Below are 16,381 nucleotides of genomic sequence, written 5' to 3' on the forward strand. Positions count from 1 at the left end.
CTTACCTGAGATCTATCATAATATGGTAATCGTTAGAACAGGTCCAGAAAAAAAAAGTTTCCATACTAATGCCTATTTTTGGAAGGCTCTTCCACTCTACATTTTGCCGGTTAGAATTTCATCTTGTTATTGCTCTTGCTTTGAGTTTATGTTTTCCATTCCTCACTTTTTGTTTTCTCTCGCAAGAAAGATGAGATAGTGAGAGTGAAAGTTGAGAATATAGTTTCAGTTGATGATCCACCAACCAAAATAATATATAATTATCTAAAACAAAAAAGTCCGTTAATACGATTCCTTGAAGTTTCCTTTTGTTTCTAGTGAAGATCATCAAAATCTAAAAAATAGATTTATATTTCAGTAACGTATTCTGAACGAAAATAATACAATCTTTGCCGTTTGCTGATGAATTAAATTTTTTGAAAAATAAAAATGCAAGTTTTACTTTTATTACCATCAAACGCGGCAGGGTATGCTACCCACTTACGAAAATTAAGAAGAGATGGAATCAGGACTTTTTCAATAGTCAAAGAGAAATGCTCAAAACTGAAATTGTGCAAACCAGAGACTATCCATCCAAGTTAACAATTCAAAATCAAATTTTGCATTTTTCTCCTGAGGTTCAATCCTATAGTCTACCTATGCTTTAATTTACAAATTGGAGGTCACTAGATTCTCTTCTCAATATGGCTAATTTTGAGAGGACGGGGATAAAACAGTTACAACAATTGATGATTTTTTACTTGAGTACACGAGTTCGAGCATCATACATTCATTCATTTATTTATTTTTGTAAAGATGATTATTGGAATTATCTGGTGTTTGAAAAAAGAATAGAAAAGAATAACTTAATCTAAAACTCATTATAATTTGAGAAAGTAAGCTGTGGTTTTTTAAACCTTAAGAGCCAGCTAATTCTATGACTAACAACTGCCTTCCCTTCTATTCCCTTGAAAACGGATGTTTTGCATTGGCCCCAGAGGTACACCAATAGCTCTGTAATAAACAACGACTTCGCTTATTTAAATCTGCACATCTAATCTCAAACCTTGATTACTTTAAATTAATCATCTTTCCTATAGAAATGGTCAAAGTTGAATTCCAAGCTTCCAAGTTCACCTGGTTGCAGCTAGAAAGATAAGGTAACAATCATTTTGGTAAAGATAAGAGTAAACTTCTCACATCATTTCGCCAGACAACGGTGAAATTGAGATGAGATCATTAGAACAAACCAATGAGCTTAGCAAACCCAAGGCTTCTTTACAAAAAAAACAGTATATTTTGAATGTTCAAAGTCAAAGGAAGAGCTTATACAACACGTATTTGTGCAACATCTGTTACTTGTCCTAGTTGCCATCTCTGCCATATAAATATGACCCAATACCGGACTGTCTCTCTCCGGTTGTGCCAAATCCTTGCCTGCTAGACGAGAAGCCAAGAAAAAAAAAAAGACAATGTCTGTGAAGAAGTCTCTCTCTCTAACAAAGGCCGAGGAGGCCAAGCGCCTCACAAGGCACGAAGCTGCCAGAAAGCGCAGGAGATCTTTTGATCTCTGTTTTTCATACCCAGAGCTACCAATGGAACGCGGAAAGTCTTTGAAAGAGATGAATTCAGAGAAGTTGAAGACTGGAATCAAGAAATGGGCTAAAGCTGTGGTGGCTTATGCTCGCACAGTAAGCGATCGCTTTGGAAGCCGGCGTCGCTAATTGAACCAGATGAAATTTCCATGAAACTTGATGAATTTGACTGAATTAGAATGACTCAATTTCTCTCTTCAACATGAGGTTTGTTTTTGTGTAAGGAAGACCTTTGAAAGCAAAGTAGTCTCAATGATGATGGGCGCACGTCTTTTGAGTCATTGGTTGGGGGCTTATGGCTTGCATGAAGAAAAAGGATCAGAATGAAACTCATTTGTATTGTGTCATGAAAGCTGAAGATCAAAAACAATGTACATAGTCTACTTTCTTGTTCCTTCTTCGTCTGAAATAAAATGCACCTTCAACTTTTTCTTGAGGCGTCTGAAATAAAATGCACCTTCAGCTTTTTCTCGAGGAATAAAGTGAGATTCTCTTTGATAAATGAACGATCACGGAAGCAAAACAGTACTAAGATTCCCTGTGTGCAATGAATGATCTATCTCTCTATTCTTTTCCTCCCTTCATTCATTGAAAGAGGAATGGTCAAATGGGTTTAGAAAATCAAACCCACAAAAACTATCCACCAGTACGTGTGAATGAAGAAAAACACCAAAAAATAATGATAATAACAACAAAGAAAAAAAGAAAAACACAAGATGGTGGAGAAAATACATCTATAACACCCCCCCCCCCCCCCCCCCCCCCCCCAAAAAAAAAAAAAAGAAAGAAAGAAAAGAAAGAAAACACCTCGTGTAAATTCAGACTTCTATGATATTCATCTATAATTCTATATGCTCTATACCAAAGAACGGAAGTGGGAAAGATAATGTGCTTTATCAATACCTTCCTCTTTCTACTCAATTTTCTTTACATAGTTTAGAGCTTTTTCTCCACCTGATATGGTTCTTAACAATTGTTTTGAACAAATGTCCTGTGCCTGCGTGGCTTTCTTCACACGGTTGGCTTTTACCCATGCAGGTTCCTGCCAATAAAAAAAAGTTCCATTATTAGCGCCTTTTTGTTTTAGGGAATGTATGGTATAAGATTAGAAAGTCCTAAATTATGGCATTGCAAAATGTTTGGTTTTTCACTTTTTCATAGAAAAGGCAAGTTAATTTTACCTCAGGTACTAAACGAGAGAAGCAGAACTTGAGCAGTAGGAGAACATGTTCCATTACTAGGATGGCTGCAAGCCCAGGTTCAATCTTCCATTTCCCTTCCTGGTCATATAACCATACTAGAAGTGCGCAGTTGGTGCATATGGACATCACTATCAAAAACTACAATTTTAAGTGGTTTGCCACTTTGTTAGACATAGGCATAATATTAAATATAAAACTTCCACCATAGAGAGATTTTTAATTTAACTTAATTTTTATATATAAAAAAAATTATTCAGAAAGAAAGAAAGAAAAATAAAATTCCATGTACAGGAAAGCAACGGATGGATACAGAGACTTTTAATACTACTTAAAGAGTTGGTCCTCTTTAGAGATGTTATGACGGCCTTCCAATATATTAGGTTTTCTTAACACAGTTAAGACTTAAGAACAAATTCAATGCATGAATCATATCAGTCTGTAAGAGACCTAAATAGAGATAAAGTTGGGTTATTAGGATAATATAGTATGGTTATTAGAATGGGCAAATTAGTAAATAACTAGTAAGTTGGTTATAACTTATCTTTTATTTATAAATAGGAGAGTGAGATTAGGAGGAGAGTGAAGAATTTTGTGAGATTTCTCTTCGGGAATTTGGAAGAGTCTAGCCTTTGCGAGTTACCTTGCTACTTTTCTTATGATATTATAGCATATTTCCATACTTCAGAGTTATTGAGTTTTCTGTGAGATCTTTAGTGTGTTCTTAAGCTTAAATAAAGTTGATCCCAAAACTACTTCAAGGACTCTACACTTCTACAAGAGCAAAGTTAGGCGAATATGTGGTTCTTTGACAAACTCGATTTTTAAAGATGTAAATATTGTAGTTGTTAAATCCAAAAGAACAGTACCTGAAAAATGTTGAGCCAAGCACCAATTGTTGTTGCTGCACGGGGAAAGGGTCTTTTGTACATGGCTAAAAGTTTCAAAGCATCTGTTCTTATTTCTGTGATGTTGTTCTGAGTATAGAAGTCGGAAGATTATCCTAAGTAAATAGGAAATGAACTGTATTGGTAAAGCAGCCCAAATACAATGAAATTGAAAGAGAATTTACCAATGCAGCAAATGCAAAGGCAAGAGGGAATGCACAGGCAAACATCATTATCATCCCAAACTGCAAAGCTAGCTCCAAACAATCTGCATTCAGTATTGGAGTTGTCATTAGACTTAAAAAGGAGGAAACAGTAACAGAAGACCTTGAACAATGAACACAAATTTATAAACAAATGCTTGCACATGCACACACATATTAAGAGCTTCGGAGAAAATCTAAACCAGACATCTCTTTCTTTGATCTTTCTATACTCCAATACAAGCTTTCTTGTTCATTTTCAACAATAATTTTCCAATCATAACTAAACAGAATCTCAAGTGCAACAAGGAAAATGCAACGAAGTCCCAAAAGCAGGAACAAGTACTGGAATTTCACATTACGTTTCTTGCTATGACTTGGTGCATATGCACAACTTTCTCTCTTATTCTCTTTCCTCCCTTACCAATTGGAGAAATCTTTTGCAACTCCTTTGGTTAGGGCTTATTCCCCTTCTTTGGTAAATTTCATACATCAATACAATCTGTTTTTTTTTAATAATAAAAAATAAAAAAGTGCTCGAGTCTTAAGGAATTTCAAGCCAATAAAGGGTTCAAAGAAAAAACCCTAACTTGACTCGGTCAGCCAAAGAAACAGAATAAAGCCTCAGAAGTTACAAACTTTAAAGAAACTGAATATAATATGTATAATTAGAAAACATAACAATACTGCTTGTTTCATAGAGTTGCATTTAGCTTATTACCATCAAAGAGCCCATCTTCTAGCTCAACACCAATGCTTGCAGAATAAGAAGGCTTCAGGTATTCTTTCTCTGCCCGAGAAGTGAACTGGATCTTCCCTTGAGATGATCCTTTTTCACGTCTTTTATTTCTCCTTTACACCAGAAGGATCAATAGGCCGAGCCCAGTTATATAAAAAAGTTAGCCTGAGGTTGCCCACAATGTAACAAGTCCAGAAATTATTGGACAAAAGGGGAGTGCTTACCGAACTTTGTATTTTCTATAGCTGTACTTGATATAGGGTAAAGAATTTTCCAACAAGTTTTCCAACACCTGAACAATTTCAAATTCAAAGCATGCTACGGTCAGAAATAATGAAGAATAAAGTTTAATACTTGGTGAAGAGTTAAAAAGTTTGATCATTCTTTCACCTCAGATATAAGGAGGCGCTGTATTAAAACTTGACGAAGTGTGGCAAAGTTACGGTGCAAAAGGGCATGGTAAAAGATTCCAATATAGGATTGCATAAAGTAAAGTCCAAAAATCTGCAGGAAAACCCATTTAAATGAAATAAAGCCAAGAGATGATGAGAACAATAAACAGACCCATTTACCTTGTAGACCAAACTATCAGCTCTTTTTTCATTGCTTTCATAGTTTTCACAGTTAATGAGCTTCATGGACATCTTAGCTCCTAACCGTGTAAAATATTGAATTGCAAAAAGGTACAAGACAGTCAACCCAAACCTGTAACCAAAATCATATATAAAATTTTTGAACAGTACGTCCCCAAATAATTATACAGTTACCAAGAGATGGTACATAAAGTACTAAATATTGCTGCCAAAAATAGACAAGAAATGTGAAGAAAAATATTACGCCGTAGTTGAGATGCTTTTTCTTAATCCACGCGTATATAAATCGTTTTAAGATTAATGTAAAGTTAGAACTGATAAATGATTATTGATAAGGTAACCAACTGAGATTTTACAGTCTTTAATGCTGAGCACACTGATGCAAAACCAACTGCAATTTCCTTTTAGTCAAAGGTATAATCAGGAATGTTTTGAATGTAAAGATTGTAGAAATTTTACTTGGCATGCATCATTAGTAAAGAAAAAGATGGACTGTTAAAGGATTCTTTTCAAATTGATCAAATGCCTGTGCCTAGAGAGCAAGAAAAAGATGCTCAACATAGAATGATCCAAAATGTTTTGATAAGTATATCATGAGTTTAACTGCATGCAATATTTAAAGATGTCTTAGTGTTCTTACTTGATAACATCCGACTGAATGACCTCATAACAATGAGCATATGCCAACTCAAATGGCAACTGGAGGCATATAATGCTCAAGATGACAATTGCATCATTTCTGAATCGCCTAAGGCGACCAAACCACTCAATTCTTTGAAACGCTTCCTTTTCTTTTCTCTTATCCATTTCCTGGTCTTCAATGAGCTCTACAGGTATCTGTAGGGAGCTATCCACGCCTGAAAGTCTATAAGCTGGATCACCTCCAAATGTATAATTGATCTGCCATCTTTACAGCAAGTGTTGAGAGAAATGAATGAGTGACATGCCAAATGATAGACAAAAAAGAAGTAACCATAATAGCGTATGCAGATTCAAGCTCTGCTAACATATTTATGCTTTAAGACCAAGGTACCTGGCTATAAGAGCAGAGTTTTTCCGTCTCCAGAACTGAGAAAACATGATAGCCCATAAAATAATGCTTATAAAGAAAATGGGGAGGGCCAGTAATCGCATGGACCTGCAGACAAGATGAGCAACATGGTGTTGATTCTTATGTAAATTTGGTATGCTTGGACAGGTTAAAAAGAACTGATGGCCCAGCATCTATTTGATAGAGTGGCTTACCCAAATTCAACTAGGTGCAGTATAAGCCCAAGTGCAGCTGGAAATAGCATCCATCGTGTATACATTCCAAGGAAAGCAAAGTAGAGCGCAATCTTCAAATAGTTAATTCTCTTGCATGTCAGTCAAAATGTGCATCAAAAAGATTCGCAGCTACAAAAGAAAATTGTAGTTGAAGTACCTTTGCACCAAAATATGAATAAATCTCGTCAATAGGCTGTCCAGTAATGTCCCACCAGTTAAGTGCCCAATTTCCAAGAAGCTTCTTCCTCCTTATTTCATCTATAAAATAGCCATCTTATTTCCACAGAATATACGACATAGAGCTGCAAAATTTTAGGGAAGTCAAGGAAATTATACCATGCAGAGGAAATATTTGTTTAACAATTTTCTTGGATTCCAATATACGGACTAAACTTTCCCCAACCTTCCACTGAAATTCTTCTTCATCACATTTAAGAGTAACAGCTGACTGGTTCTCATTTACCTGTAAAATGAAATACCTAATCATGGGTTTAAATTCAAAACAATTTGTTGTGTTGTTTTCACAATTTCATTTTAGTGACGTACATTAAGATAAAATTTTGGAACTTGGCTCCATAATTTGCAAATGAAAGCAAAAGGAAGACAGATGAAAAACTAAAACTTGGGCAAATAGATTGCCCTGATTAAAACATTGAAATGAATAGTGTAGTTAATAGAACACGTGGGCGGGGAAAAAACTTTGTGGCTCTGTGCCACATGTGAGAAGTCACTTACAATCCCATATATCAAGTGATGATAGCAACGAAACCGCTCACACCAACTGAAGAGTGAACCATCAGGCTGTCTCACAAAAGCATCAACCTCGTCCAATCCAAAAAGCAAATCCATGCCTTGTATCCAGATAGAACCACGATCAATGCAGACAAATAAAATCACAACCTATTCAAAACAGGTATTGGAGAAGGCCAAAGGAGAAAGGACGACAAGGATCGAACAAGGGTTTTGCTAAAGATAGTTGAGCTTACCAATATGAGTCCTCTTCTTCATTTCTAGGCGTGCAGCAGCCTTTCCTAATAACTTCAGAGGAGCTGCCAACTGGATTTTAGAAGCAGGCAGTAAATGGAGATAGCAGATAAGTAAGACAAATCGAAAGCTTCACATAAACTAACGCATGAACAAAAGCTTAAGAATCAATAAAAATGTGTTTACGTATTAAACGGTTCCAAAACGATATACAACTTTGCTCTAGCAAGCGGAAGGCAAGTGAGTTAAATGCAAGTCTCCTACATTGTTGGCTAAGCCTAGCTGCACATAGTGCAAACTTGCTAGGTTATTACTTCATACGGATCCTTCTACTAATACGTTTTAAACATAAGAACAACACCTCTAGTGCGCGTAGATGTTAAGCGAACACGTGCCCATCCCAATTGCCAGAGAAATTGAAGGATAAACCATGCTTATTAATCACGCTACTGTCTAACAAGTAATGCCCATTGTTCAAATTCACATGAAAAGAATTATAAACCAAGTAGCAGAGACAAACCTTCATGAACTCGTCAGTGACGCCATCAATTCTCTCAACGATAAAACCCACCTTCAGAAACGCATTTTCAAGCACCTCCACACAGTCACAAGTGGCATCTTCTTTCTTCGCTTTACTTTTCGGAACCACCAAACATACCTCAAACACATTTTGTTCCTCCGGATGAACTTTCATTTCCGCGCTCTCTCACAGTCTACACTACACCCAGGAGCACCAAAAGATTAAGAATACTACGCCGTATGGAAACGAAATACTCGAATACTCAAATGGGGATATGTAAGAACGATAAAGAAGAGAAAAACTCTGTTACAAGAACCCAGTTGCCAAATGGGTCTCAATCACAAGACCTTTTGGGACTAAACCGACATGGTAAAATGGAAATAGTACTCTTAATAAATTGATCGAATACCCAAAAAAACGCTATAGTATTGCACAAACGGGAACATGCTTTGGCTCAAGTGAAGCTTTACAGGAACCAATTCAACGAAATCTTTTCACAAAACTGATTGAACGGATGCACAAAGAAGAAACAAAGCGAATCTAAACAAAAGGAAAGAGAGACGGAGTGAAGACAAACCAGCTGTCTAAGCACACAGCATTTCGCTTGAGAGACACATGGGCGAGCATAGAAATGAGGGAGACACGTAGTAAAACACGGTGAACACAAAAACAAATGCTATTTCTCTCTCTTTCCATGGCTTTAAAACGAAGAGAGAAAAAGGTTTTTGGGGATTCGAAGGCCAATTGTGATCATCCTTCATCCCATAACCCTTTTTACACATTTGGGTGGTGAAATTTAACAGTGAAAGAGCGTACCAGAAAAAGGAGAAAGGGGTTTCTGAATGTGTGTTTTGGAGGGTGGATATCAGCCAGCTCGAAATTGAGACCGCAACCGCAACCGACGAAGAACCAACAACTGTCAGTTTGAGAAATGTCAGCAGATTTTTCTCTCCGTCTGCTATTCAACATTTCTATTTCTGTTCACAACATTCCAATCATGGAGGACAACTCTTTCCATGATTAGATTGGGAAAAAAAAAAAGAAAAAAAGAAAATTCCAATCTCCCAATTCCTTCTTGTTCGCCTCTGTTTCTTCGTTTGTTTTCAATCCCCTTCGATGCAAGTTAAGCTTCTAACATTGTTAGAAACTTGGAAGGACAATATTTTTTTCCGCCAATACAATTGGAACTTTCCCTTCTCACCATATCAATAATAATATTAGTATTTTATGCCAATTTATGCTCATGGTCCTAAATTTTATTTTGTGTTATAAAATTTTTCTTTTATATATAACTATTTCAACTTTCGTCTTAAGCTTTGAAATGTCTCGATTAGATTATCAAAAAAGTATTGAAAAAGATAAGAAAGGTAAAAAGTAAAAGTAAAATTATTTGAAAAGGTTTGGGGTCACTTTTGTAGTTTTCCAAAAATTAGGGGAGGGAAAGCCTATATAAGTTCAAATTGGGGGGCTTCTAAAAGATAAAGATAGGACAAGTCAGGGCCCCGCGTCTTTGATGAACAAATCAGCGTCGTCCAATTCCTTCGACACCAAGGCAAACGATTCTTCGTAGAAATTTCACACCTTTATCATAAGATTTCAAATCAAATTCCCCAAATCATTTCTTCTCCAGCCCTAGCGTCTTTCGTCGGTTCCCTTCATCAAATTCCACCGCATTTTGGGAATTTTCCGACCATGGGGAATACCGAGAAATTGTTGAATCAAATAATGGAATTGAAGTTCACTTCCAAGTCGTTGCAGCGCCAAGCCAGGAAGTGCGAGAAGGAAGAGAAATCCGAGAAGCTTAAGATCAAGAAGGCTATGGAGAAGGGCAACGTTGATGGAGCCCGAATTTACGCGGAGAACGCGATCCGTAAACGAACAGAACAGATGAACTATCTCCGCCTTTCTTCGAGGCTTGATGCTGTTGTTGCTCGCCTCGACACACAGGCCAAGATGACCACGATTAATAAGTCCATGGCGTCGATCGTCAAGTCCTTGGAATCTACTTTGGCGACTGGGAATTTGCAGAAGATGTCCGAGACTATGGACCAGTTTGAGAAGCAATTTGTGAATATGGAGGTTCAGGCGGAGTTCATGGAAAATGCAATGGCTGGATCTACGTCCCTTTCGACTCCGGAAGGAGAAGTCAACAGCTTGATGCAGCAGGTAGCAGATGATTACGGTCTGGAAGTCTCCGTCGGGCTACCTCAGCCGGCGTCACATGCAGTACCAACGAAGGAAACCGAGAAAGTTGACGAGGACGACTTAACGAGGCGCCTTGCAGAGCTTAAGGCCAGAGGTTAACAGTACGGCACGAATATAACATCTTATTACTGTGTGATATATATCGAATTTACGAATTTAGCAATTATGCATGAGACATTGTGCTTGCTATGAATATTCGAAGGATGTTACTTTTATGTCTATACTCAAATGAATTCACTTTCAATGGTAATTTCTTGCCTGTGCATTTTCTTTATGTTTTCTGAGTATTTGAACATGGGGCTGGGGTTCGATTGAATATTTCTTCTACACCATTGCCAATGATGGTGTGTGTGTACATTCCTCATCTGTGACTGGGATTCCATGATTATATCTAGCTTTCTGCCAGCGTCTAAGTAAATTTTCATCGGAGCTCAGCTGATCTGCAGGCATTGCAAGTGAATTACACCACGTATATTTGCTTTAATATCCGTTTGCCCGTGCCTATTGAGTGGAACCTTATCCATGTTGCAGCTTTTCCCTCGGTTTTTTCAAAATTGTTTCCACATTATACTCGAAATAAACGAATTTGAAGATTTATGACTTGATGTGATCATTTGTCATGTCAGCATCGGTTTTGTTGGCTAGTTTTAATCACTTCTAATTTGGTGTTATCTTTAGTTTGTATTTTTCTTAGTTGTACATCTACTCAATCTTCTACAATTACACAGCCCTTGTGCATAATTGCATATGTGTGTAGTCAATAGAAAAAACACTTGTCCCGAGCTTCCCTTGTCAAACGTTGGAGTGGTTTTCAATCTCCTTCTAGTCAATGTTTGTGTCATTACCCAACAGAGATTCCTCTGCCTTCCTCTTTGTTTCTTTCTTGGTTCAAGCTTGGTTCAGCGAAATTTCTTATACTAGGGTAGGATGGGTACTACTTCCATTAAGGGGCTGTTCGGGAAGTGATTATTAGAAATCTAAGGAATGTTGAAATGAATGAGAAATTGAGGGTGGAATGGAAATGGACTTGTGAAAATGACGAGAATGAGGGATGGGTTGAAAACGACTGAAATGAAATGAATTAAGGGGCTGTTCAGGAAGTGGTATTACAAATTGAACTTCGTTTTGGATTACATCACATTGCAAGTCCATTCCGTTAATGCCCTACACAGCCCCAAATCGACTGTTGCATGTAACATCTTGTAAGAGATTGAAGTGGGGTCTAACAACAGTAAATAATTGTTTAGGAAATGAAAAATTCTAGGTGAACATAGGGAGTAGTTACTACATTAATACTAGAAAACTTCCCCATTCTCGCATCTTCTACACTTTCTGTTGAATATTTCTGCCGTAGAAGGTGCTTTCAACTTTCATCACATCCTCCTCCACCACTATAGCAACCTGGGGTTGCTTCTTGTTTCCTGAAATGGACCTCCATGGCTTCCGTGCTCAAGTTGTATCTGTTGGCTTGATAAACCCAATACCTTCCATCAACAATGTTTTTGTTCTTTCATCTCCAGAACACTAGGCAAAACTGATTACAGTTGTCGATGGAACTGATCCCATCAAGGGATACAAAATGTATGATAATTCTTAATATGTTGTTAAGAGGAAGGGAAGGGGAGGGAAGAGAAAGGAAATGATTCAATATGGTTGACAAATGCTAATAGTGTTAGCTAATCAAGTCCGAAAGTTGTCTATTGTTTTCTAAAGCTAATAAGTAATACCTAACCGAGCACGTGATCAACTGACATAATTATTGAACCGTTGTTTGCTTCAATGTATATATTGAATATCTCTGCTAGTTTGCTAAATCTAATAAACTTTTGCTTTATTGAACTGCAAGAAAAACGACTTCAATTAATGTAAAAAACAAATAGTTGTAACTATTCAAAGAAATATTGTGTTACGTTGTCTGTGACTTTAGTAATGTGTAAAATGAGAGTGTGTTGCCTTTTGGAGATATACTCTAATCTATTTCCCAAGTTTTTGTGAGAAGAAGTCTAGCTCACACCTAAACATAGTTTAGGTGATCAATTAAGTGATAATGTTATTCATTGGTTATTGTAGTTGTGTTATCATTATAAATAAGTACAACATTGTAATTGGTTGATACTATATAAGTGAAGTTATCTTTTCTCGGCACATTGTCCTCCAAATGTAGTTGATTTACACTGAACTTGCTAATTTTCAAGTTCCAGAGATTTATCTGCAGATCATCAGCTGATATAAAAGTTTCTCCATCACTATAAACACGAGACTAAGATGACATAATTGGTTATTAAAAGCATTCTAAAAACAAGCCGGACTGCAGAAAATCCAAAACACATATCTGAAAATAAATCAAAAAGTTGCCTCTTTCTCTGTTTCTTTTTTTCCTTTAAAGACCCTAATCAACAGTAGCTGGACTTCATCACTAAAGACATTAAAACAGTAAACGAATACATGAGTCTGACTCATATGAGCGAGCACAAAGCTATCAGATTTTGACTCTATGCAAGCAATACACACATATGTGTACCACCAGTATGAAGAAAATTTTCACATTTGAAACTAGTTCATTAACTTTTACAAACAGTTTCTGTAATTGGGGTAGAGGTTTAAAAAACAGTTCAATGTAATTATACCATTTCAATTAAACTTCGTCTTCAATGCCTATTGGTGACGTTGATAGATACTGACTATCAATGTCTATTAATATATATCATCGATAGAATCTAAAATTTTGCTATATTTTGTAATATATAAACAAGACAAATTAGATACCCACTACATGAAAATCTAACCGTCCCAAAAAGATGATATATTGGAAGTTTGAGTGAGAGTTCAAACTAACTCCAAACTACATCTATTTGTTTTATTGTTTATTAATATCTCACAAAACACGTTTTCATTGAATTTATAGGGTTTAGGGTTTAAATTTCTGCGTCTAGATCACAAACTAACCGCACCCAAACTTAACGCTTTAATCAAAGATGCGGGAAATCATAAAATAGAATATTGCTAAACAAGGCAGGTATGCAATTTTATACTAACAAAAACAAAATATCTGAAGAGGAAATACCTCAACCAGTTTGACCAAGAATAAACAAAGATTATGTATCGTCCTGGAGCCTAAAGTTTAAGAAATGTATATATGTTATATACATCTACAAGTGTAAATCTAATGTTTCAAAATTCGTGTAAAAGCTAGTAAAAAAAACAAAGCAGATTGTATCTACTAAGCCAATATCATTAGCTCTTCTACCAAGCTTGAATCAAAATCCCAGAACTTCGGATGACACATTTAACAGACGACCCAAGGCTTTTGGAGCGAACTTCCTAGCAAACAGAAAACAGAGTGTTGACGGCTGGTTATTGTAGAGGCACGTCCTACTTTCAAGAACTTTCTTGAAGAATTCGTCGTCAATATCTGCCTCCCCGAAAGTTGCTGGATGAGCACCGCCCCTTGACCAGTCAACAAACGTAAAACTCCTGTTTGCTAAGAGATGAGGCGTTTTGATGCTCAACATAGTCTGAAAGTAATGTTCATCAACGTAACATGGTGGCTTACAGAACTCTTTAAATATAGGGTAGTAAACTGTGTCTTCAACTATCTTCACTGCAAGTTCTCTATTGACTTCAAACCACTGAGAACCCTTCCGCCAATTTGTGAGATTGACTGTGGGTGCCATACTCTCGTTGTAGCGTCCCCTACCAATGGATCCTGGTTCGTCAAACGAACTCATGAAACTGTAACGGGATCGGGATATGTAGTGATAAATGATGCTGAAGTTGTGAAGCGGAATGCAAGACTCCGAGAGAAGAATGAACCATTCATTTGCTATATCAAGAAGTGCATTGGCAAGCAGTCTCCTCTCGGCATCACACATACTCATCATTCCCCACTCTGCGATCTGCATAGCGAAAATCAACCTAAAATGAATGGTGGTCTTCTATGGAAAGGAACTTGAAAAAAAATTATACTCCCACATTGTAAACAAATTGTCGTTTGCAAACTTTTAAAGCAATCGACCTCAGCCACACAGCAACAGAGTATAGCAGCCAGTCACAAGGCAAGTGAGAATCAAAATGGCAAATGCTAAACAAAAACAAGTATAACAAGGTAGAAAATTGACCGCCATCATTATTTAATGATGATAGATTTGTATGTAAACGAAATCAAGAATATCTGAGTTCTACAAATCCAAATTTTCTTTAAAAAAAAATATAAAATAAAATAACAAAAATCAAAATTAGATCCATTTGGAATGACTTTCTAAGTACTTAAAAATCATTTTTAAGTCGAACAAAAACTAAGCACTTAGAAGTGTTTAGCTCGAGGAGGGGAGGAGTGGAGTTGTGAACTCCACTGCTTATTTGATCCAACCAGTTACCAATTTTATGTTTTACGAACTCCTTACACTTTGATTGAGTCCTATGACTTCACAACTCCCCAAGCTTCACAGTTTCCCTTCTTGTCCCAAACACCTCTAGAAAATCATTCCAAATTGATCATTAACAACTGAGAAAGTTACCAAAATGAGTTTAGCTCAGTGATAATTGACATGATCTTCTTCCCTTGAGGTAAAAGGTTTGGTCCCTCGCCCCCAATTGTACTATAAATAATTTTTAAAAAAAAACTAAGGAAATTCTTGATAGATTCAAGAGAGTAGGCATGGATGATAGGGGAAAACCTCCCAAGAACAAGGCATCATCAATCTCGATGATGTAAATTTTCAATTGTAGATTAGAAGTCATAAATCCATTACAATGTGGCAATATATTTTAGACAATGAATAGCATGGAAAGGCCTATTCTCGTTAATCAACAAAGAAATGCAGAATGAATAATTCCAAAAGAAGAAAAAAAACAAACTATGCAGCTCCTACGAGTAAAGAAGAAGGCTATCTAGAGCATATCATTAAGCCCACCAAAGACATAACAAAGAATGTCAGTAATGTATAAATATAACAAGAACAAATATTACCTTGCTGGGGATCTGTCGTCCGTAAAATACTGATGAGGGTGGAAAATCAGCAACATAATACGGCATAGGGTGAATGTAAATAGAATAAAGTTCCTCATGTCCCTTCAAGAATCGCTCCCAAAGAGGAGCCAAAGGCAGTGGTCCCTTGGTCAAGAACATGAAAGCAATTTTGCGGACTCTCTTGAATGGATAATTCTTCACACGAGGAACGAAAGAAGCCCTCCAAAGGAGCTCGGCGTCATTCATGGCGTGCATAAGAACTGATGGAGGTCCGATCCATCTTTCTATACTGGCTGACTCTTCAAAACAAGGTCGAATTATGGACGGAGCTACAGGTACCGCATTTGGACCTCCAAAATACTTGACAGTGTGCAAGCTAGCAAGTGATATACCAAGGACGAAAAGCAGAAACAGAAAGAATAGCTGAAGAAACCTGAACGGTAGGGTCTTAATTGGGTTGTTTGTTCTAGTGCTGGTGGCATTGGCAGTGGCAGTTGCAGAGGCCTTCCCTTCCTCAATCCCCACCACTCTAGTCTGCATCTTTTCCCCAATTTGCAACCCAATTCACTTCCAGATGTTTCAAATCCAAGGAAATGAAATCTACAAGAACATATTTAACAATCAAAATCCAATCTCAAAAACAGAGCCGTAAAATAACAGATGAAATGGGTTTTTCTCAAAAGGGGATTTCAAATACTTTGCAACAACTTAACAACAAATCGACAAGATCTCTACAAAATCCAAACAAATATAGCAATTCACCAAGTGGGTATTTCCTAAAACTGAAAAACATTCCCATTGAATCAAAATGCCAAACACCAGAGCCCTTAAATCTTCTTACAGAAAATAGAAACAACATACAACATGCAATCGCTATGGCATTTGGCAAAAAGAAAGGGATGGAACTTGTATTACCATGTGGGGCGGTGACGAATGGGCTCTAAGCTTCCACCAACAAAATCTCGAAAAAAATCGAAAAATAACCCAGATCGGTTCATTCATCTACCGTTCCAAATCAGACTGCAATAAAAATAAAAAATAAAAAGGAAAGAAAATAAAAGAATCGATTGATCAATCATTCATGCACTGTACAGGCGGTTGTTGGAGGCTTTAATCTAAAACGAAGGAAGAGAATGGGCGTACGAGAGATGAGCGTGAGAAGCGAAACGCTCGAAACTTCAAAGTAAAGCTTAGATCAATTATTAATAATAAAGAAAATTCCAGCCCAGGTGAATATTTGTC

General features: G+C 36.8%; 3 protein-coding genes across 10 annotated transcripts; 1 reads left to right on the top strand and 2 right to left on the bottom strand.

Moving 5' to 3' along the window:
* Positions 1 to 1,232: 1,232 nt before the first annotated feature.
* LOC103500747 (anoctamin-like protein At1g73020) lies at positions 1,233 to 9,211 on the bottom strand. Of its 7 annotated transcripts, none has more exons than XM_051092007.1 (18): positions 8,782 to 9,211; positions 7,966 to 8,158; positions 7,448 to 7,517; positions 7,197 to 7,312; positions 6,798 to 6,924; positions 6,619 to 6,719; positions 6,441 to 6,532; positions 6,229 to 6,333; positions 5,836 to 6,102; positions 5,175 to 5,307; positions 4,993 to 5,106; positions 4,827 to 4,894; positions 4,585 to 4,715; positions 3,846 to 3,928; positions 3,643 to 3,750; positions 2,756 to 2,914; positions 2,478 to 2,616; positions 1,233 to 2,015 (listed from the first exon to the last, which is right to left on the bottom strand). In XM_051092007.1, exons 2-17 carry the CDS (start codon positions 8,137 to 8,139, stop codon positions 2,488 to 2,490), a joined length of 1,977 nt encoding a protein of 658 aa, XP_050947964.1. In that variant the 5' UTR covers positions 8,140 to 8,158; positions 8,782 to 9,211; the 3' UTR covers positions 1,233 to 2,015; positions 2,478 to 2,487. The 7 variants fall into 7 exon arrangements, with proteins under 7 accessions (XP_050947964.1, XP_050947970.1, XP_050947955.1 ...); XM_051092013.1 differs by having other exon boundaries at positions 1,233 to 2,153; XM_051091998.1 differs by having other exon boundaries at positions 1,233 to 2,616.
* Positions 9,212 to 9,460: 249 nt separating this feature from the next.
* LOC103500745 (ESCRT-related protein CHMP1B) lies at positions 9,461 to 10,420 on the top strand. Its single transcript, XM_008464152.3, has one exon. The coding sequence runs from the start codon at positions 9,658 to 9,660 to the stop codon at positions 10,267 to 10,269; it is 612 nt and encodes a 203-aa protein (XP_008462374.1). The 5' UTR covers positions 9,461 to 9,657; the 3' UTR covers positions 10,270 to 10,420.
* A 2,750-nt stretch (positions 10,421 to 13,170) lies between these two features.
* On the bottom strand, positions 13,171 to 16,381 carry LOC103500748 (glycosyltransferase BC10-like). 2 transcript variants are annotated; one of them, XM_008464155.3, is made up of 4 exons: positions 16,283 to 16,381; positions 16,055 to 16,159; positions 15,140 to 15,739; positions 13,171 to 14,066 (listed from the first exon to the last, which is right to left on the bottom strand). In XM_008464155.3, the coding sequence occupies exons 3-4, from the start codon at positions 15,677 to 15,679 to the stop codon at positions 13,428 to 13,430; spliced, it is 1,179 nt and encodes a 392-aa protein (XP_008462377.1). In that variant the 5' UTR covers positions 15,680 to 15,739; positions 16,055 to 16,159; positions 16,283 to 16,381; the 3' UTR covers positions 13,171 to 13,427. The 2 variants fall into 2 exon arrangements, with proteins under 2 accessions (XP_008462377.1, XP_008462376.1); XM_008464154.3 differs by having other exon boundaries at positions 16,055 to 16,354.

Source organism: Cucumis melo, chromosome 1, assembly GCF_025177605.1.
Source record: "Cucumis melo cultivar AY chromosome 1, USDA_Cmelo_AY_1.0, whole genome shotgun sequence".
NCBI lineage: Eukaryota > Viridiplantae > Streptophyta > Magnoliopsida > Cucurbitales > Cucurbitaceae > Cucumis > Cucumis melo.